The 23,797-nt window shown below is 39.2% G+C and overlaps 1 protein-coding gene across 18 annotated transcripts in view; it reads right to left on the reverse strand.

The window, feature by feature from the left end:
* Nucleotides 1-18,688: 18,688 nt before the first annotated feature.
* Nucleotides 18,689-23,797, reverse strand: part of Mlip (muscular LMNA interacting protein) — a 254,788-nt gene continuing 249,679 nt past the window's right edge. For all 18 annotated transcript variants that reach the window (XM_028773567.1, XM_028773571.1, XM_028773569.1 and 15 more), the window contains one exon: nt 18,689-19,002. In XM_028773567.1, the coding sequence (XP_028629400.1) occupies nt 19,000-19,002 (3 nt within the window). In that variant the 3' untranslated portion in view covers nt 18,689-18,999. The remainder of the gene's footprint in view (nt 19,003-23,797) is intronic.

Consider the following 23,797-nt stretch of genomic DNA (forward strand, 5'->3'; position numbering starts at 1 on the left):
GAAGTTAGCAAAGAAACCCACAACAGACCAGCATGCAGAGAATAGGACACTGCAAAGTGCTCAACCATGATGGTAGGTCTTTATCGAATCTGAAAGGGCAGGAAGATGGCAAGAGTGGATAAATTCAACAAAACAGTGTCTTCCATACATGGCAGGCAAATTCACACATGAACTCACTGTAATAGTAACAATATGCATACTGTATGTGTGCCCAAAACAGAACAAATTCCATCATGGATAGGGGATTTTGGCATGAGGCTACAGCCCCAAATGATAAGCTATAGGCATTTGATAGCTCCTGGGGGAACATGAGTTTGTTAACCTTAAGGAGTGACCCCCTGGTTGTTCACTAATCTTCGGGCAGGGCCCATATCCAAAAAGTCTTTGACCAACACAAATTGCACTGGGTAAGTTTTTGTTTGTTTGTTTGTTGTTTATTATTTATTATTTATAGAGAACATAAAGTTGGGTAAGTAGAGAGGTTAGTGTAGATCTGGGAGGAGTTAGAGAAGAGGGAATCAGTTATTACTGAAATATGCTAAATGAAATTCTCAAAAAATAAATAAATTATTATTTAAATGTAATAAAAGTTAGTGTATATTAATCCATTACTCATTTAAAGAATTTTTTTTTAGCTACAGGTATCAAAATCCCATTTGAACTTGTTTGGACTAAATCTCAACACTCATTGGAGAAGTGCAGAGAACATGGCAGAAGAGGCGGTAAGGGCATGAGAGTTCTAAGGCTCTTGGTTTTCTCTGTTGACATCCTATCATTTTTCCCTTTCACTGCAAACCATATTTTTCAAAGGTCAAAGTCACATGATGGAAAAAACACAATATCATCTTTCTGACCATCTTAAAGACAGAATTAAGAATGTTTCCAAGTTATGAAAATAGAAGAGTAAGCTATTTGAGAAGAGGACGGAATATCATATAGGAGAGGCAAGAAATGGCAATGGGAGAAAATATAGACCAATAAATATTTATATATAATGTAATATACATAAAATATGCAATATAAATATATATAATATAAAGTGTAAATGATATGCACTAAAAAGTACTGAGCACAGAAGTATTTGGATAGATAGATAGATAGATAGATAGATAGATAGATAGATAGATAGATATCTCACACTGAGTTTTGTTATATATATAGTATATATTATACAATGTAAACACTAGAAGAATGAATGAGGAAAATACTAAATCTGGACAAAGCAAAAGAGGAAAAGGACCAGATGGTAATGGAGCTCTTGGACATGGAGGCAAATGTGGCATTCAGCCGAAATGCTGCTGTGATTAGTGATAGAGTCTGCAAGACACAATTTCTAAAGATGTGAAGAATTTCTTTTTGTAGCTTAGAAAGGTAAATTTGCATTCGTCAAGATTTGGGGAGCTTGGTTAATGAGTTGTTCAGGAGTGAACTTTGAAGCTCTGGCCACCGTTCTCTGGGCTTACTGAACGGTTTTAACATTCCTAAGTCATACCTCTGCAGCCCAGCCCTTGCTCAGGTCAGTTGCTCAACACAACAAAAAAATGTATGAAGTAACTGAGATAATTAATGAATACTTTAAATCACAGTTTTTCACTCTACCCTCTTGAAAGCCACTCTCAGTGCCAGAGAGTCAGCTAACACATTTTATTGAGTGAATATTATTGGGTTCTTCAGATCTGTAACAGGGTAGGCATGGTGATATACTTATCATTCATATAACTCATTTTCCACTGGTAAAATAAAACAACAGTGATAAATAAAGGCATAAAACAAGTAAATAAATGATTTAGTGTTGCTAAAATTCTTTCTTGAGGAAAACTTATACAAACCTACCATATATAACCTTTGCTAGAGGGGAGAGACAAGATGCCCTGCTTACTATAGAGAGTAGGGGAGGAGCCAATTACCCACCTCTGAGACAGGCTCGAATGTCTTTAACACACACACACTTCTGTGTGTGTGTGTGTGTGTGTGTGTGTGTGTGTGTGTGTGGTGTGTACGTGTGATTTTGGTTTGGTCTGATTTATGCCTTTGTTTGTTTGTTAGCTTGCATTTGTTTGGGTTTTTTGTTTTCTTTTTATCACAGAGCCCTTCTGCAATCAAAATAAAAATGATCTGCATGGCAAAATTGTCAGCATAGATGTTCAAAAATTTATATATCACTTTTAATTGCAGCAGTTTTATAATAAAATAGCTAAAGAATGGGATCGGCATACATGACTCAACAAAATGCAATACAACCTTTGAGTAGAATACTTTTAATAAAAGGTAGCAGAGTCCTGATAAATGTTACAGCATGGATGAACCTCGATAATTATGTTTCATAAAAGAAATCAATAACAAAGTCCCCAACTATTTATATAAAATGTGAAGAACAGATGGATCAGTGGAGAGACAGGGCAGATTAATGATTGTTAGGGATTAAAGGTGGGGGTGGCAGCTCCTTTGGCAGCTTCTTTGGCGAGATGAAAATATCTGAAGGTTATATAAGGATGATAGCTGTACAACATATTGAATACATGCAACTAACCATTCAGTTTCCATATTCCATGAAGGTGCACTTGTGGTCTATGAATAAATTACAGGTAACAAAGGTGTAACTTAGCAAAGAAGAAAATAAAGCAACAAGAGAGCATCTGGGCAAGAAATTCATGGGAAGTGTCAGCGAGAGAAAATTCGAATGGTCTTTGAGTTCTTGGCATGAGTATACAAAATGACCAAAACTTAGATTTGAAAACAGGTAGAATGGAATTCAGATAAGAAATGACCAGAGGGGCGGTGGATGAGGGCATAAACGTATAATGTGTTCTAGATGTTTTATAGTTTCATTCTTCTTTAAATACTTAACCCACCTAAGTGTACTTTTGATATACATAAGATAAAGATGTAGTATTCTTTTGCATATCTAATCTCAACATCATTTTTACAAACACAATCTAACTATGGAGCCTGCATGAGTCTGTGCTAGGCCCTCCACATGCATGCTGTGGTTGTTCAGCTTGGGTTTCTTGTTGGACTGCTAACAGTGGCTGTCTCTGACTCTTTGGCCTGTGCTGGGGACCCTTTTCCTCCTACTGGGTTAGTTACCTCATCCAGCTTTGATACAAGGCTTTGTGCTTAGTCTCATAACTTCTTAGGACATGTTCAGTTGATACCACTGGAAGGCCATCTCTTTTCTGAAGGGAAATGAAGGAGCAATGGATCTGGGAGAGGGAAGAGGTGGCAGAGGTACTGGAAGGAGGGGAGGGAGGGAAGGGTGCAGTCAGAAAGTATCGTACGAGAGAAGAATAAAGAAAAAGAAAACACAATCCAGTTTTCCAAAGTATTTCTTCTGAATCTACCCTTTCTCATACAAAGTGTGCATGGCTCCTGTAGAAGACACATTGATTATCAAGTCATAAACTTATTTCTGGTCTTCTTATTCTGCTTCATTTATCTATATTTCTTTTTGCAGCAGGTCATTGCCAGTTTAGTTACTGTATTTCGATATGTCTTGACACATAAGTAAAACCCCCTCACCTTGCTTTTCTAAGCTTTGCTGTAATTATTCAGGATCACCGGTAGTTCCATTGAAATTAAATTATTCTCTTATTTATCTTAAAAGTACCAATAAAACTTTGATGGAGATTGCAATGTATGTGTAGATTTCTTTGGAAAGTATAGGATTTTTAAAACTAGGAATTTTCCCACCCATAAACAGAACTTTTCCATTTACTAACTGTCTTCGTTAATTCCTTTTGCAATATTATATGATTTTAAGTCTACAGAACTCTTACTTCTAGATTAAATCCACCATAAATACTTTTAAATTGATGTAAATATGATTATTTTATTGATTATATTTTCAGTTTTGTCATTATATGTAGAGATATGATTGATATTTATACTGCTTTTCTATCTTGTAGCTTTTATGGATTTCCTTGTTTTTTTTTTAGTTAAAAAATACTTTAATTTTTAAATTATAGTTCCGATTATATAAATAGTTAATTAGATATACATATGTGAGTTTAAATTTATACTAAAAATATAATATTTGTTTATTTCTTTATTCCATTATTTTATGTATGCACATGGTCATGCATATGCTCTATCATGTGTGGAGATCAGGGTACAATTTGCAGGAATCAGTTCATTCCTTCTCCCTTGTGGATCCAGAGGATCAGACACAGTTAGTCAGGATTGATAGTAAGTGCAATCTTGCTGGCCTTGCTTTATAGTTTAAAATATCTTTATTTTTATAATTATGTACAAATAAAATTTAAATAATTTTATTTTATGTAAGATCATGCTTGTCATATACTCTGAGGTAATTTTGCTTTTCTAATGAGGATATTTTCATGTCTTTATTGCCAAATTGTTCTGACTAGAACTGCTAGAATGTGGTTAGCTAAAGCTGTAAGAGCAGACAGTTTAATGCTTATCTCAAAGGAGAACACTATTGCTAATTTAAAAAATAATAATTTTGGATTTTTCTTCAACATTATTTATGATCTCAGTTATGGGGTTTTGAATGTAGCCTTTTATCATGTTGTGGCAATTTCCCTCTATTAGTTTTTAAAATACTTTTATCGTAAATGGTCACTGAATTTTATCATTTTTCTGAGCCTGCAGAAGATGATTATGTAATTTTTATACCTCCTATGTTAATGTGGTCCATCACATGGGTGGAATTTCATGTGTTGAAACATCTTTGCAATCCACAGGTAAATTAAGTGCAGACTGATTTCTCATCTTGTTTTTCATTTTTTATTTATTCATTCACTTTGAATCCCAATCTTTAACAGAGTGTTGAATTTGTTTGATGTAGACATTTCAGTCTATATTCTTTGGGAATCTTGTCCTACGTCCTTATTTTAATGATGTCTTTCTGGCTTTGGCATTAAAGAAAAGCCAATCTCACACCAGTTTAGAAAGTTTGTTTCTTTCTAATTTTTACATGAGTTTGAGAAAGATTGACATTTAATCTCATTTTTAAATTCATTCATCAAAATCCATAGGTGAAGCCATCTGGCCTTGGACTCCTTTTTTGAGAGGTTTTCAAGTATCAATTCAATCTGCTTCCTAGTTTCAGGTTTGCTCAGCTGTTCTGGTCCTCAGTTTAGTCTTGGGGGTCTACATTTGTATTTAGTCTTGGTAGTTTGTGTTTTACTGGAGCTTATCCATTTCCCTTTATGCTATCCAGTGTGTCCCTCTCTTATTTGTGTGGGATAAGCTGTGATGTCCCTCTTTTGCTTTGGGTTGTATTTCTTTGAATCTTCTTCCTTTCATAGTAAAGCTGAAGTTTTGACAATCCTGTCCTGTTCAAATGTCACATCATATATTAATAGATTTGTACAATTTGTTTTGTTTTTTCTTCTCTAATCTTAACTTTTTCTTTCTCTTTGCTATGTTTGTAATGATGTTTTTTCATGTTTTAGTCCCTCAAGGAACTAAAACTCAAGTCTGAGCATACATTTGAGATGTTTCTCTTTATAGGTCAGTATTTGTCACTATAAATTTCTCTTTTGTGTGGCTGTGCTGCCTTTAGGGTATGTACTGCCTTTTTCATTTGTCTGTAGAAATTTTTCCATGTAATTTCTTTAATCTAGTGATGCTCAAGTGTTTGTAATTTTTATTACTGCTTATTTGTAAATTTTCCAATTCCCATCTGCTATTAACTTCCAGTTTTATTTCTTCACATTAGGGGAAAGCACTTGATATGATTTTATACTCTTTAAATTTATAAAAACTTTTTCTATAATCTAGCATGAGGTGTACTTTAGAGAAGGCTTTTATGTATTTAGAATAACACAATTGTTGCTGTGTTGGTTCAGTGTGGATTGGTTCCAATTGTCAGTACTACTACTGTGGCTTCTTTCACTAAGGAACTTCTGTCTGTATTTTTGCTGATTGAAAGTCAGATAAGAAAATCTTATGGTATTATATTGTTGCTGAGGTCTCCCTTCAAATCTATTGTTCCTCAGTTCCTATATTTAGGTATATTGGTATCAGGTAAATTATGCCTTCTCTATATATCACCATATCTTTAAGCTTTGCCTGATGTAGCTATTGCTATACATGATGCCTCTTCACTATCATTCGTACTGAATGTTTTCCCATGTCTTTGTCTTCAGGATTTCTAATTCTAAAATAATTCTGTAATATAGATATAAAGATAGATGTTTATATCATTGGTGGATTTCTTTGGTCGCTTTTATTGTCCACCACTCAAGTATATTTCTTTAAGAAGCTTAATCATTGGAAGAGCGACAATACCAACCAACCAGAGCTCCCAGGGTCTAAACTGCTAGCCTGGGAACACTCTCTGAGGGACCCATAGCTCCAGCTGTGTATGTAGTGGAGGATAGCCTTGTCAGGCATTGGTGGGAGAAGAGGTCGTTGGTCCCGTGAAAAGTGGATGCTCCAGTGTGGGGGAATTAGAGGTCGGGGAGGGAGAGTGAGTGGATGGATGGGGGCACACCCTCATAGAAGTAGCAGAAGGTTTAAGTAACAGGATAAGGGGCTTCTGGGGGAGGGGGAATGGGGAAAAGGGTTAACATCTGAAATGTAAATAAATAAAATATCCAGTGAAAAAAGAAGCTTAACCATTTGTACTCAGTGTAATTATTGATGAGGAAGTAGAGTTTCATCTTAATTTTCCATTTTTTTTTTAGCCATTTTGTTCTTCCATGCCTCTTTTTAAAACCTGTCTCTCATTATTTTGGTTTTTACTGTTGTTGCTGTTGTGGTGGTGGTGGTGGTATACTTTCAATTTCTTTTTCCTTTGTATTCCAGAAACAAGAGAGACAGAAACCAATTTCCCGGACAACCTGTTGAGGATGACTGCATTAAGCTGTAACAGCCTATCATGGGTTTTCTGGAGCAGTAGCATATGGCCTGGCTCCTTTATTAACAGTGGCCTCTGGATATCTGTGTTGTACTGGATCTCATCAGTAGTTCAATACAGATATAAACTTTTGGATGCTTGAAATTTTCAGCGGCATTTTATAAGGACACTTACAGTCCATATATATGTATATGGGACTATGATAAATGGTTTATCATGTTTCTCCCATTAGCCCTATGTTATCTAACAAAAACCTAGAGCCAGACATAAGGAACATCCTCTGTTAAGTGTTTATGATGGAGGTGGAAAGCTGTGCTCAATGAACTCTCAACCAATCTGAGCTAAGGCCTCTCATCCCTTGTTTATGATGTCACACACTTAGCTCAGAGGAAACTACTTCTCTGGAAGCTTCTTCTCTGAGGACTGACTCCCATAGCATTGGAAAGTATTATATAAGGTTCAAAAGGAGAAAAGAAATCATTGGTCCTACCCAGCTGTTAAGTCCATGAACCACTCCAATGACGAGCGCAACATGATTCTTTCAGTGATACTATAGTGCTGTTTTTCTTCTAGGGAAAATCCATAGCTGTCTAATTAAACTTAAGACCCACCCAGTAAGAGGGAATTCATGCCTGGCACTTGAGACAGAGTAAAGTACCCAGGGCTGGAAAAAATACAGACTAGAGAGGAGAGCTTATTTCTGCCATTCTCCAAAGCCAATATAATTTCTGTGTTCTAAAACTTACCCTCACTTAGCCTTGTATTCACTGATAAATATAGCTCTTATCTGTCAGCAGAGAAGCTTTGCTTTTTATTATATGGAAGCTATTACAGAGACCCAGCCCACTCAAAATGCAGAGAATAAGGGGCTGCAGGATGCCTAGCACCAATGGGTAAGTCAGCAATACAAGACTTTTATCTAAGGTGCAGGCACTATCACAGGAAAAAGGCCGAAAATCTGTAAGAGCCAGAGGACAACAATGCCTGCTATGAACGTGTCTTCTGAGCCTGTCAGGGAATCTCATAAGGTCCCATTACTAGATGAAGAACTTCGGGTAACCAAAAACTGTTGAGAGAGGGAGAATCAGTCTTCTCCAGAAATAAGGCCACTAATATCTAGCCCCAGTGGTCAGCCCTAAGCACATGGGAAGTTTCTGGTTGTGTCATGTGATACAGAGTCACATGATGTTTTGCTGAGGCAGAATCACATGGTGTTTTGCTGAGGCAAGACCCATGGGAAGACACATGATGTTTGGAGAGAGTATAAATAGGACTCAGTAGACAGTGATGGACACTTGCAAAGCTAGCTGTGCAATGTTTCATTGGTCTAGCATCTTCACTAATCTTCACTTCACTGAAAGATGTGTGGCAGAGAACTCCTGGCCTTCTGGCTGGTCCTGGTTGCTCTCACTGACTCATGCTGATTCAGCGGAGGCCTGGCAGTTTCTGCTGGATCATGTCACTGATGACACTTTTAAACTAGGCTGTTGGTATCCTGACACTACTAAACTGGATGCTGGTACCCTGACAACAGCGATTGGAGTTGCCACAAAGAACTATTTCTAAACAGGTCCACATGCCTTTGTCCTGTTTACCCTTTTTCCTCTACCTTTGAACAGTGGGCTAGAAGGGAGTTTGAAGCATTAAAAAGCCTTTCTTAAAGTAGGTTTTTAAAAAATCTAAGCCTACATACATGTACATATAAGCAACACTAAATAGACTCATCAGGTTTTACATATGAACATGTATGCATGAGTATCACTGATGATAGTAATAATTACTAAAGAAGAGGCCTTGGATTTGAGAGGGAGTTGAGGAAGGAGACTTAGGAAGAGTTGACAGGGGCCAAGACAGGGGTGGAAATGACGTGAATACTGAACTTGTGTGAAATTCCTCCAAAATAAATAATAAAATAAATAATTGAGGATTTATTTATTTTTGAAAAAGGAGAGAAAATAAGACTTTTGACATTTGGAGGGAGAGATAAATAAAACATGAGTGGTACAAACATGTCAGTGACTTTCTTTAGGAGAGACTCTTTCTACAACCAGCTTCCCAGACTTGGGATTTAAGGCATGAGTCTCTGTAGCTCTTATTCTGTAGGGGACTCATGCATGTTATAAACATTGAAGAACCTCTGTATGGAATGAGGGCTTAAACATCAGTTTGTCCTTATATAATTGTCCTGTTGGGTTGACATAATCGACCCTAGCTCATTCTAGAAATGAAGGAATGGTACAAATACTTTTAAGGAAGGTGTCTCCAAGTTTCAGGATATCTCTCTATCTCTGTACACTATATTATAAAGCACAGTATCACCCACATCTGCCAGAAGATAAGAGATACGCTGGGCTTTTAGATTGGCTGACAACTAGAAATAATGATGCCTAAGAAAAAACAAAAGAGGAGGATTGGTTTTCTAAAAGCCATATTGCAACACTTTAGGGCAGGAATCATAACAGGGTTCATCGTGGACATAAATTAAGACCACTGTTTTTCATAGCCTGGAATCCAATGTAGTAGATGCTGAAGTTTAAATGAGACAAAACTGTCATGACCATGATTGTAAAAGTTTCTGACAACCAAACAGGAAGAGATCTTGCCACAATGTGTCAGCAAAGGTGAAGACTTATGTCAGAGGTTTGTTATTGTAACTGGAATGGGTTTTCTCATCCCTGAAGTGGTGGGTTCACCTATGGGCTGACATGAATCACCACCTTGGTGTTCAAAGGTGTGTGCAGGAAGTTCCAACTATTCTTGAGCCACAGAATAGCAAAATAATGCTTACAGTTGTCTGATAGTGGTGAGGTACAAAAGTATATTTTTGTATGAATATGTGTGTGTGTGTGCACATGCATGTGTGTGTGTACACACTTTGTATCTATTAGAAACTATGGTAAATCAAAAGTAAAAACTGAGAACCTGTCTATTTTAGGGGGTTCTGTATGTTTTTTCCTTGTTCTCTGGCTCTGGAACTGAACCAGGTAAAGGTTCTAAGCAGCTGTGACACTTCAAAGCCAAAGGCCTGAGACGACTAACCTTAAGTCAGTCTTCTCATCCCACATGATACCTGAAAAGTGTTTGACAGGAACCTTCATTCAGATTGTATCTGGGTTGATACAACAGTGTGGGGTAGTGGGCTTTGGGAAGCAGCTGGGGCCCTGGTTGAGCACAGGCCTTGAACTCCTGACCCTAATCGGATAGCAGGCGTTCGGTTCTGCTCCTGGCTCCTGGTTCCTTTCTCTCAGCTTCAGCCCTCCACAGCCTCTCCCGCAGAGAGGTCTATGACCATCAGTCACGAGGAACAGTGCCTCAGGCTCTCCCACATGTAGATAAGGTATCTCCAGCTCTCAGACCAAGCCAATAGGCTTTATCTGCTGCCAGACCCTGACCCACCTCAAAACTGTATAAAAGACCTCTATTCGGGATGAGTAAAGGTGTGCAAGAATCAGATCTTAGTCAGATCTTAGTGAGAACCAAGAGAAACTGAATGCATGAGAGATTTGAGTGGGTCAAAGAAGCAGGAAGCCCTCCTGGTATGGAAATCCACCAGGGCCTGCCACCTTGACAAGTCAGCAAGTACGAAGTCAAGCAGATCAGTGTGTGGGTTTGGTCTGGAGACTGGTTTTGTTTCAATTTCATAGTGCTGCTTCCAATTTGCTCAGCTTTCACGATTTCTCCACCTTCTATAAAGACAGACGAAAGGAGAAAGGCTGAAACCAAGCTTTTAACTGCTTTTTACAATATGACCTTCTGATAGCTGTTACCATATGATATCATCTCTTGGGTGAAATTCTGAAGAAAGAAGTTATTTTTTGTCTTCATGTTTACTTGGGGGGAATTCATTTTCACACAAACATACGTGTACTTTGGGCTTATTCCCTCTGTCCTTTTCCCTCCTTTTCTCACTCCTACTTCATTCCTTTGTTCTTCCAGACAGTTCCACATCTATCTTCATATACACACAAATGATGTCATGTGTCTAGACTCACAAATGAAAAAGAAAAATATTCTTCTTCTGTGACTCATGTAATTCACTAAATGTAATGGTTTCTACTTAAATACATTCTTCTGCAAATTAACACAAACTTATTCAACCTCTCTAGTCAACAGAAGAATGAAAATTAGATCCACACTGAAATTCCAGTTTATATCATCAGAAGGGCAGCCAGTAAGAGAACTAATCACAATAAAGCCGGATACAGGCAAACGAGAACCTTTATACACTGCTGGTGGGGATGTCAACTCTAACTGAGGAAAACCCTCATGCCACTTAATGGTAGTAAGATGTGAGAAAGACATATTAAAACGGTTATATCAATATTAAGGTGCCATTAGTAAATAGATTTAAGAAGATGTGAGATGTAGGAGAGCCCCTTGTCCCCAAGATGGAATCCAAACCCACAAATCTGCTATTTTTTTCTAAGAACAGTAACTCTAACTCAACCAAAACAGCCAGTTTACACAAGTGAAAATGACCTCATCTTCTCAGCTCTCACCATTCCCACAAATCTGTAGTAAAGTCTATTTTATACCGTGTTGCAGGGAATCTTAAGGGGACGTGTTCAAGAAAAAAAGGTTGTGCCCCCACAGGGAACACTCTAGGAACACAGAAACATGTTATAACACAACAGTGGAGTATTCCATGGAAGCTGGGATTGTGACCTACAAAGGGGAAAAAAAAATCATAGTCTTTGGGAATTCGTTGACAGAGAGAACACTGGCAGTCTGACTGGGTCTCTCTGGAGCTGAGCAGGGGTCTCAGCGGCCCAAAGAAACACACCCAGCCGTGAGTCTTGTCGAGGCAGGAACTCAACTTTATGTAACAACCTCTTGTTTATATAAACAGCTGAGCAGAGGCAAGGCGAAACAGGTCCTGTTGAGTCACTCCGGTAGGGAAGTGACTAAGACAGGTCTCAAACTCGAGCCAGGCTCCGGATTGTCCAGGGCCAAAATGGGGCCCAACAAGGATCCTCATGGGACAATGAGAGACTAATCACAAAAGCAGAGGCCTCAGGTGACAGCCCTCCTACACCGGGAGCCCAGATTGGCGCCCAGTACTCAAATTGCCACCCTGTTCTAGCAACCGCGCCTGAGCAAAGGGAGGACAGTCGCGGGCCCAGTGCATCTCACCAGCATCCCTTGCTGTCCAGAGCTGCTCCACACAGACCAAGGTACGTCCTAGTGGCTCTCCAGGTCTCTGGGCCACTTGTCCTCCGCTGACTCCTTTGCCTCCCATCCCTGGAACCCAGTCCCGCGTCTTCTCTCTGACCCCCAGCGGCGGCACCTTGGCATCTGTCGTCGTGGAGGGTGAGGATCCCAGGTGGGCAATGTGCGTGCATGTCAGCTTTCAAGGCAGCGTCCGCCCCCCTGCCTTCCATGCACTGCAGGCATGAATGGGAATGAGAGACAAGGGGCCCAACAGCAAGTAGGTGAAGGTGTAAGCCCATCTTAACCAGAGGTGGCACTTCCCATGTGTCATTGAATGTAACTTATCAAATATGTTCTGAAATTGTGAACAAATCACACGAGGCTTTCTTGGCTCCAGGGAATAGTGTGATGTAGACACACTCTACATCATGGGTGTGTCGTACATGTGTGTAAGGAAGCTTGAAGGACACCTGGAGTCTACCCTGGAAAACTTCCTCTGATGGAGTACCAAAGTGGAACTTTAGAAAAAAAGAGTAAACAAAGAGGCAGAGCTATGTCTGTACTTCAGAGATACATCACCTGTAGCATTTTTTTTTTTAATTTGAGAATTGATTGAGTGGTTTAGTGTCCATCTAGACAGCCTGGGAGAACTTAGCCCTCAAAGGATTGTTTCATCTTGCACACAGACTTTGGGGAAATAAAGTACAATGTCAAGACATAGCCATTAAGATTTCCTGCTGATTGCTCAAGTGGAGACTTGAACTCTTAACCTGAGAAATAAAAGGCTCAAGGCTATCTCAGCTGGTAGACAGGCTCCAGCTTTCATCTCCATTTAATAACTAGAAGGATACACCTGCACAGAGGGCATGTGGCAGAGAAAGATGAAAAGGCACTTGTTAGTGAGATCACTCTGTAGTAAGAAATACAGAAACCAGACACTACATGCTGGTAGAGGAGTCAGTCTCTGGATTTACTGGGGCAATGATGGGCTAAATTCTATGGCTAGTGGTAGGATTGAAAATTCAGAGGAAGGCTTATTTCAGTTTTCTCCCACTTTGGAAAATGTCTTTAGTTTTGTACAGGATAAATCTTGGGAAACAGTCTCTGGTTTTTTTGGTTTTGTTTTCATTTCCTCTCTTGGCATTACCATTTAGCAGGTTGTAACCGACAAAACCTGACTTCTTGCTTGTGAATTCTCCCAAATCTGTTGGACCTGTTAAAAGTGTTTATCATCTAGGACCAGACTGAGATAATTCAGACATGATCTAATATATAGTATTTATTATTTGTTTGTTTGTTGTTTATTAGACACACACACACACACACACACACACGCACGCACATGCACACGTATACTGAATGTACCAAGGAAACCAGACTGTGATGTCAAGATGTGCAGTTGTGCATTTGTTCAGGAGGCCTGAGATCAACAGTGGGTTCAATCATTCTCCACTTTACCCTTTGAAACAGGACCTTACTGAACCTGGAGTTCAACAACTGGTTACTCTGGCTGAAAACAAGCTCCGTGGATCTGCCTCTACCTTCTCCACCTTCCCCCAGTCCTGACGCTGCAAACAATGCCTGAGATTTCATGGTATAGGAATTGGCAGTAAGACCCTGGTGCTTCAACACCAGCTGTTTCATCCTCAGAGTCCTCTCGGAAGTCCCTTAGTGACATTATTCTCTAATGTGCAATGACTTGATAAACATTTTTTCATAAACTATATTTATTAGAAAACAAAAACTATTCATTTTATCTTCCCCACAAATTATGTTTCTTTTATCTAGTATAATATTTATTCAGATAAATGCTCAACTGAAACCCAAAAGCAAAATTGGCAAATATTTCTGGACTCTTACTTAAATGATTTAACTCAGTTAAAATTTGGAAAAACTTCCCACACCGCCTGAGAAACCGTCTCCTTTTCTATCCACAGTACATGTGCTGGCTTCATGTTCTGGCAAGGCAAGGGTGCCTTTCTCCCACTAGCTTGAGTTTATTATTGTTCTCAGAGTAAAGGATTTTGCTCATATTTTTTGGCTGCCATCTGTAGGTCCCTGGAAAATTTTGTCTTTATTTATTTCATGTTTTTATTCCATTATTAGCGAAGTTTTCCTCTGCCTCTTGAATAGTATTTTTTTAAATTTACTTCCAGAGTTTTCAGCCACTGAAAATTCTAGGCTCAGGTGCTTAAGTGATGCTGAGAAATTGCACAAATAATTTTTTAAAAGCACATTATAAAACCCTCATTTAAGAGGTATCAACATGCACTCATTAAATATATAGTAAAGAAAATTTGATTCCACTCAAACAAATTGAGCATTCAAAATGAAGATAATGTAGTAGCTAATTTTATAGTATTCCACAGAAAATGGAGAACAACTTCCAAATGTAACATGCTTCAAACAAATTGAAAAATATTTTCTTAGGTTATAATTCTAAATCCCCTGGACTTAATCTAAACAAAACAAGCTTTCTTTCTATCAAAGTTATCCTCTAGCTGACTGATTTAATTTCTAATAGAAGATATTTTCAAATGTGAAAATCCACAGAAGTCTACTTAATGGAAAATTTGTGTTCCATTTGCTACCTGCAGGATTTTCTGCTTGCCCAGGATACTACAGTGAGAATAGCCCCTTGGGACAAGCTCTCACTTGTCTCTGACTTCTTGTTCATTATTTTGGAAACTGGAATGATTAGTCGACAGACTATCCTTTTCCCCTAAAAAACAATTTCACAGTAAAAAATGAGGCCTACTGGATTTGCAAAATGAAATGGTGTTTGTTTGTTTGTTCATTTGTTTGTTCAAAAGCCTCACACATGGAATTTGTAGCCAGTGAAGATTGGTACTTAAGCTATAGACTAATGACCACCTTTCTTTTTCTCAGAGTTGAACTAATTCTAACACATGTTCACTAAGTTTTGTATTCCATGTTCCTTAGTAGAATGTGCTCCAGTTGCCCATTTTGCTGAGTTGCTGGATGACAGACCCAGTGTTTGTTGCTTCCCCACTCTCTAAGCAGTGTTGTTCTGATACTCACCACTGAAATAACTAGCTGCATTAAAGGAATGTCTTACAGTTGTCTTCAGGAAAACCCAAATTGAGATGAGAGGCAGCTTCAAAGTTGTCTGTTCTATACTAGCTGCCTTACCTTTTTCCTCTTCAGAACACCCACTGTACTTCAAGCTCCTCTGAACAGTAAATTCCATACTGTGAGCCTTTAAGCAGCTGATTCTCCGTGTTTCTTGTTCTTCCCTTCCTGCCTTCACACTAGTAACACTCACATCTTCACTGAAATGCTGACCAAACACATTAGAATATGATGTTCACCTGAACATGTGATTCTTTAGACATAGTACAAGAAGGAAAAGGCTTCATGATACAATTAGTGCCCATTAATTGAATGTCTCCATTAAAAAAAAAAGTTCAATGATTTTACCAATGAAATGAATCTAATAATATTTGCTTGATAATGCAATGCATGAAACATGTATGTGTTGAGTAAGAAATGCCCTCCCATGGACTCATGTATTAAACGCTTGGTTCTCAGCTGATGTCACTATTTTGAGAGGTTTTGGACATTTTAGGAAATGAGTCCTAGCATACTGGGAGTCATGTCTTTACTGCAACTTCTCCCTTCCTAGCTCTATTCTTCCTGATCCTCATGAAGTGAACAAATGCACTTTGCTCTACGAATGCCAGCCACCATGATAGTCTACCCACTATGGACTAGAATCAATGGAGCTATGGCTGAAATGTCAGAAGCCACAAGCTGAAGTAATTTTCACTCCTCCTCTTAAATTGTTAATGTTGGCTATTTTGTCACAACAACATAAAACAAGTAGCACAAGCCTTTGTACACATAAGATATAGAGGATACCACATTCAATCAACTTTTGCATGTTAAAAGTTGTCTTGACAGTTGTTTAACTTCTGCTAGGAATAAAACTGGGCACAGTTATATGTAAAACAATGCAAGCAAGCAATATAATTTATATTTATCAAATACTCATGCAAAAAATATTTAAAACATATATAAACAATAACATGTAAGAATATTTGCTTTCTACAAGGGGAGAATTGAAAATATTATAAAATAAGTCATCAATTAATAATCAAATACTAGAAGGGATTTGCCCAAATTTATAACACTTGTATTTGATCTGAGGAGTATGACCAACTCAACAATTGAATTAATTAACTAATTAAATAATTAATTAATTAAACTTTAAAAATGTGTATTGATGTTAGAATCAATTTACCTGGCTTCTATTCCTCCATTTACTGGCTTGATTTAACCATTTGGATATTTCTACTGTCTTAGTCAGGTTTTCTATTCCTGCACAAACATCATGACCAAGAAGCAAGTAAGGAGGAAAGGGTTTATTCAGCTTACACTTCCACATTGCTATTCATCACCAAAGGAAGTCAGGCCTGGAACTCAAGCAGGTCAGGAAGCAGAAGCTGATGCAGAGGCCATGGAGGGATGTTACTTACTGGCTTGCTTCCCCTGGCTTGCTCAGCTTGCTTTCTCATAGAATCCAAGACAACCAGTCCTGGGATGGCACCACCCACAATGGGCCCTTCTACCCTTGATCACTAATTGAGAAAATGCCTTACAGCTGGATCTCATGGACATATTTCCTCAAAGGAGGCTCCTGTGTCAAACTGACACACAAAACCAACCAGTACACCTACCTGTGTAAACATAAAACATAGGTAATGGTATTATTATCTGCCTGGCAAAATCATTTATCATGAAGGTTAAGTCAAATTAAGTCACCTTAACAATTTGTGGTAACTGGTGAATAGCAAGACTCAGTGAGTCCTAAGACCTATTGAGTTGTTTGTGGTGATGATGTAGTTGTTTGGGAAAGAGAGATGGGCAGAGATTTTTATCTAGACTTCTTTGAACTTCTAATACCAGCAGAGAAAACTAAAAGTTTATGTTTCTGGATATAGCTGCTTGAATTCTAATGCTAATTTGTGTCCCCCAAATTAGTTTGCACAAGTGGGTCTGAAAATAATTTCTGGGAGCCTACCTCCCATTAATTCTGAATGACAAATAAAGATGTCAGCAGCCAATCGGTAAGGAGCAGAAAGAGAAAGAAAGAGAGAGGAGATTTAGTTTTCCCTGGAGACCTCAGAGAAGGAAGGAAGGAGAGAGACACTATGCCTAAGGTGTGGATAGGAAAGAGAAGCAAAGCCATCAGGTAAGGGGGGCCAAGAAGACAAGGCCCACAGGGCTGCTCAACTGGGTCTAGAGCAGCCAAGGTGGAACACAGAAATTAGTAAGTAGTAATTCATGATTATCAGTGGGAAGTAGATTCTAGCAGCCTGGAGGCTTGGCAGATGTCCAGCTATTGTGCTGATTAAAGCATATTAAAACATAAAGGCTCTGTGTTTGTGTGTGCACGTGTGTGTGTGTGTGTGTGTGTGTGTGTGTGTGTGTGTGTTTCAGTTGAGAACATAAACCATAAACCACTGGGGCAGGTAGCAACCCCACACCGGGATTTATTATTAAACATTAATTCTACATACAGGTACCAACTGATGGCTGATAATGGAGTATTCCAATTCTAGTTGCTACTTTCTAGGAACCTCCCTTGAACAGAATGGCTGAACTGATGAAGCAGTCAGTGGGAGGAAGAAGCAGTAGCTGAGATCTGGTTCTCAGGAAGTGTGAACTACAGGCCAAGGGCAAGTCAAAAAGACTTTGCAAAGGCTCCTCTGCTACCTGAAGTTCGCTGCTGGGAATGGCTGAGGACCCTTAATGGGTGTTTTCTTGATCTTTCTTGATGGGCTAAAGGAGGAAATTAATAGAAGACACTAAGATCAACTTCTGGGATGACAAGTAGGGGATAAATGGAGCATACTCAGTAGAACTGGCAGCAATGGTGGCCCTGCTGGGCTCCTGGGACTGCCATCATAGTGTGGGTTTGCTTTGTGGGAGTATGACCTGCAAGTGGCTTTCTTTCAGATGCATACATTTGCACCCAATCAATGGATAGAAGCTGCTGACCCCTGTGGTTGAATTAGGGGAAAATTGGAAGAAGCTGAGGAGGAGGGCGGCCCTGTAGAAGCACAAGCAGTCTCTATTAAACTGGACCCCCAAGATCCCTCAGACACTAGATCACCAATCAGGCAGCATATACCAGCTGATATGAGGCCCCCAAAACATATACAGCAGAGGATTGCTGGGTCTGGGTTTAGTCAGAGAAGATGCACCTAACCCTCAAGAGACTGGAAGCCTCACTGAGTTTAGAGGTCTGGTGTGGTGTGGGTGTGGGTGTGGGTGGGGACATCCTTGTAGAGACAGGGGGCAGGGAGGGGATATGGGATATGGAACAGTCTGGAGGGTGGACTGGGAGGGGAATAAAATCTGGAGTTTAAAACAAACAAACAAATAGAATCATGTAGCCATAAGCAGAAACATGGCTATTCGAAACACCCCCACAAAATATTGGTCATCACCCTTAGGCAGTACCTGGGACACAGTCCATGCAGCATGTCAGAACCCTAACACTTTTGGGGGCAGTGTGCATTATGAAAAAGACCACCTTTCTCATGTGTACAGTTTCACTGATGGACTCTGAAATAGCTGTATTCTGTGAGGCACAAATACTATTTTAAAAATAATGAAACTTGATTCAGTTAGTAATTTATACACTAAACAAACTGCCATTGGAAAAATAGTCACAATCATTCATGCATTCAGCTATAATTCTTCTTTATTTGACTGCTAAATATAGGAGAACATTAGTATTGCTGTCAACTTAATAGAAGGCATTATAGGCTTGAATGGCAATGCAAGAAAGTAAAGGGCTCTGATCCTGCTCCGGGTTTCGAGAAGTGGGGTAATGCTATGTGGCTGCAGCAAACCTTTCAGGTGCTTCTGCTGGACTGAGACCATCAACAGAGCACCCTTCCAAAAAAGCACGAGTTAAGTCCAGCAAGCAGCTAGCAATGGCAATTCCAAAACTCTTCAGCAGACTGGTTTCTACTTCCACTCCAGCTTCCTTACTGCAAAATAAAACAATAGATTGATAAAGGTGAGGACATCTATAAAAAATATATTGAAAATTATACATTAATGTATAGGTGTCACATCAAATGTGAAGATTTTTCTGTAGTAGGCGGTGGTCGGAGGGCTTAACACATCAGATGTGGTCTCACAACCGTCATGTTGGCTTTCCGGGCTGGTGCTGTCTAACGAGTACATGTCCGTCCTCCTTTAGGATCTTGACTGTCTCTGTCGCAATGCCTGCAGCATCCCCTAAAACGTGATGCCTAAACCAAGAAGGGAAAGTAAGGAGGAGTTCTACTAATGTCCACTGTTTATAAAATGCACCGTGCCATAAAGCAGAGACAACAAAGGTCCTCTTGTCTTTCTTTCCGTGTCGATTTCTTTCTGTTATCAGTAGAGAAACAATTACAAAAATGTCTTTGTTTGCTTCTGTTTGTTCCCAGTGGATACAGTGAGACTGTCTGGAACAGATAAGATAAACTTGACTAATGAAGATGGACATTTGCAACAGTGAAGACCAAGTGGCCAAACAACAGCATCAGAGACGAGATGGAAGGGAAACTAATTTCTAGAACACAGTCTGATAGAACACTATGATACAATGACAAGGGAGGAAATTACTAGAACTTTCAATTTTGAGGTATTAACTCAGACAGAGGATAAAACAACTCAACATGGCCAGGGGAGAATAAAGGAGGCCAGTTGTTCTTTCATGGGTAGGAGCAGAGCCCCAAAGACCTGTGCTTGGAGCTGGCTCAAAGGTGTGTCCAAGGGCTCAAGGAGTAACTAAGGCAGAACAGAAGTGTAATAACTGTGAAAAGTATATACCCTCCACATCCTTTGTGATAAACGGTGTTCAGTGGAGTAGAAGAAGGAAGGAGGAGAAGTGCTAAGAGGTAGCTCTGTGCAGCATTGAAGGGTCCAGTCAAAGCCAGCCATTGGCCATAAGATAAGAACCAGAGCACTCATCCTTGTGATTCTCTGAGGAAGTGACTAAATTATAGATCCTTTATATTGCTAACCAAAAAAGTTATTATTAATCAAATTTTCTTCAATGTAGCAGTTAATACTACAAATGATTTTTAAACTCGTCATTTGGCTCACATTTATGAAATGAGATATATGCAAAAAAAAAAATATATATATATATATGCAAATATGTACAACATAACATCTTGATGTCATTTTGCAGTAAATAAAGTTAAAATTCGTGAAGGTTAAATACTACATGTAAGGCCACTCTATTACACACTCAAACTTAATTTAATGAGAATTTCTACCTGTTTTATTTGTTGATATGGCCATAAGTTAGACTGTCTTAGTCATACCAATGCAGATATTGATCATGGCTTTATATTCTGTCATCAGAAATGTGTACACATATGTTTATATTGAATATAATACTATATACCCTGTGACCTCTCAGGCACAGTATGCCAAACATGGCACACTGTAGTTCTGTCCATGATTAAAGAGGCTGAAATAGGACAAACAGTTCAGGCCATGCTCATTCTCGCCCTCAGATGCTGCTGGGAGAACAAAGGCATGTTTGGCACCACAACTCAGTGTCTAGTTAGGAATGATAGATGGTACTATGACAGGTAGAGCCATCATTTTAGATGCAGTCTGGTTTCTCCATTCCTTTGCCAGTCTCAATATAGCTAAGGAGCTAAACACAAGAGAAACGAATGAAAACACTGAAGAAAGATGAAGACAATTAAATAAATCAATAAAACATCCTTATCTGCAAGCTGACACTCTGGCAGGTCAGACCCAGCTATTTTATTGCCAACTGAACAAACAGCACACTTATTTGGGTTTTAAGAAAATATCATAGAGAACTTAATACACTTAAAATTCATAATTCTGAAGAGAGTCTTACTCCAATTGCTTCTCACTACAGCTGACTGGTTAATAAGTGAGTAGATCCTGTGAAACTTTAAGCCAATGTTGCAGGAAGCATTTTCTCTTAAGAAGGGGCAATGTAAATAGGTTTTTGAGCTCTTGCCATGTAAATACTCATACATTTTCCTGCAAAATAAAGGCAAAATGATCTGCATCATTGTGCTTTAATTATAAAACCAGATTTCATGCATTCAGCATTCAAAACTATTTCCAAGAAACACACATACTAACAATAAATAATTTTCTCCTGTTAAGAATATGAGTCAGTTGCACATACTTATAACTGTTTGCCATAATGAAAAGGCATCTGTGTAGTGATACACACACACACACACACACACACACACACACACATATAATATATGCCTTTGTGCCTGGATTTAAGTGAAATGTTTTAGCAAAGACTTTGCTATGTTTGGATCAATTAATAGAGGCTGAGAAATTGTTGTGAGACTGTTTGAACATTGAAGAAATGTTTGTTTAGAGAATCTGTACTTAGTGCTATGTGAGAGCTTGCAGCTACACTGACCTTGGTCCTAAAGACACTCCTGGCAAGCAATAGTTTGTACCTTTGATTATCACTAGCCATGGTCAAAAGGAACTGAGATTTGAGGGGGGTTGTCTGTTCTCATGGCAAGATAACTTTGGTAGAAGCAACCTTTCCTGGCCCCAGTTAATCTTGTAGAATGTTTGTATAAAGTAACTAGAGTGAGCTAGATGGGGGTCAGTCTCTTCCAAGAAGACTGAACCCCTCTGCTTCTTGGAAAAATGAAAGCTTAGCATCTTAGTGAGTTTGACCAACATCTAACAATCCATGAAACATGGTATTATAGTTTATTATCCACAGAACAAAGCCTAATCAAGGGGAGGGAAGGAACTTGGTGGGAAAGGAGATGAGGATGGGAATGGGAGGCAGTGCTGGGGATCAGGAGTGGGAAGAGACAAGAGAGAGGAATAGAGGGCCGGGAAAATGAATGGAAATCTGTAGCTGGTCGGGGTGGGAGGTTGGGGATCCTCTCTAGGACTTGCCAGGGACCTGGGATGTGGCAGGCTCCCAGGAATAACTTTAGCTGAGACTCCTAAGAGTAGGGAAATAGAAACTGAAGTGGCCACCTCCTGTAGCCAGGCAGGATCCTCAGTGAAAGGATAAAGACACCAACCCTCTCACAAAGCTTTTGGCCCAAAATTTGTCCTGTCTACAAGAAATGCAGAGACAAAGATCGAGCAGAGACTGAGTGAATGGCCAACCAATAATTGGCCCAACTCGAGACCTATCCCATGGGCAAGCACAAATCCATAACACTGTTAATGATACTCTGCTATGCTTGTAGACAGGAGTCTAGCATAACTGTTCTTTGAGAGGCTCTACCCAGAAGCTAACTGAAACAGATGCACAGACTCACAGTCAAACATTAGATGGAGACTAGGGAGTCTTATGGGAGAGCTGAGGGAAGGACTGAGTGCCTTGGAGGAGATAGGAAGTCCATAGGAAGACCAACAGAGTCAATTAACCTGGTCTCTTGGGGGCTCTCAGAACTGAGACACCAAAAAATAGTGTACACAGGCTGGATCAAGGCTCCACACACATATGTAGCAGATGTGCAGCTCAGTCTTTGTGTGTGTGCCCAACAACTGGAATGGAGGCTGTCCCTATAGTTATTCCCTATCTGTGGATCACATTCCCCTCACATCAGCCTAACATCCTGCCTTGCCTGACATCAGTGAGAGAAAATGTGCCTACCCCTGCAGAGACTTGATGTGCCAGGGTCACGAGGTGGGGGGGGATACCCAGACAGGGGGAGCCGCTATACTCTCAGAGGAGAGGGGGAAGGGAGATGGTGGGACAGACTGTATAAGCGGGACCAGGAAAGGGGGATGACAGTGATTGTGATCTAGAAGTAAAGCAAATAGATAAATAGATACATAAATACATAAATACATAAATACATAAATACATAAATACATAAATACATAAATACATAAATACATAAATACATAAATACATAAATGGGAAAAGTCCTCTCTCTATAGCAGTAGTTCTCAACCTGCATAATGGTTTGACTTTTTAAGGTAGTTCCTTATGTTGTGGTGACTCCTCAAGAATTAAATTCTTTCATTACTATTTCATACCTGTAATTTTGCTGCTGATACAAATATATGACATGCAGGATATCTGATATGTGACCACCCCCAAGGGGATCACAACCCATAGGTTGCAAACCACTAACAAATAGCATGCCAGAGGATCTAGTTACTATACAATGAACACTAAAAGCTAAATATTGAATTTATTGGTCTCTAGGATGTCTGAGATCCAAATAGTTATTAAGATTTACCTTACTGCTTTGTTGGTTGTTGTTTTGAAAATTATTTTAATGTCAGAACAAAAAGAAGCCATGAATGGAGTTGCAGGACCTGGTTATGCAGATCTGTGATCCCATAATCCCAGCTATCCTGTTCCAGTGACAGGTGCCTGCCCAGCCCATAGTTCACAAGAGTATACAGCTTACATTTCATCTGCTAAGATGCCTTTGGATGAAACACCTCCAGATTGTCAGGTGCATACCTCTCTTTAGTAGATTCACCCAAGGTCTTAGAAAAAGAGACCCATTTCTTCGAGTTACCTGGTTGAAAGACTCTCTAGGATTTTCACACAAAATCAAAAGACAGCTGGATTTAAAAGTTTAAAATACAGGCTTTACCCTCCCAGTTGAACATATTGGAACATGTTTTTCTCTTCTCTTTTTCTTGAGGTATGTATTTTAGAAAATATGTCAGCAGTACTGTCCCTATTCTTTGAATTGTTTAGAAATCCTTTTGAGAACTAGATGGGAGTTTTATAAGACCCTAAGAAGTCTTTTCTGAGGCTTTAACTCCCTCTCCCTC

Source organism: Grammomys surdaster, unplaced genomic scaffold (assembly GCF_004785775.1).
Source record: "Grammomys surdaster isolate TR1022 unplaced genomic scaffold, NIH_TR_1.0 231, whole genome shotgun sequence".
Taxonomy (NCBI): domain Eukaryota; kingdom Metazoa; phylum Chordata; class Mammalia; order Rodentia; family Muridae; genus Grammomys; species Grammomys surdaster.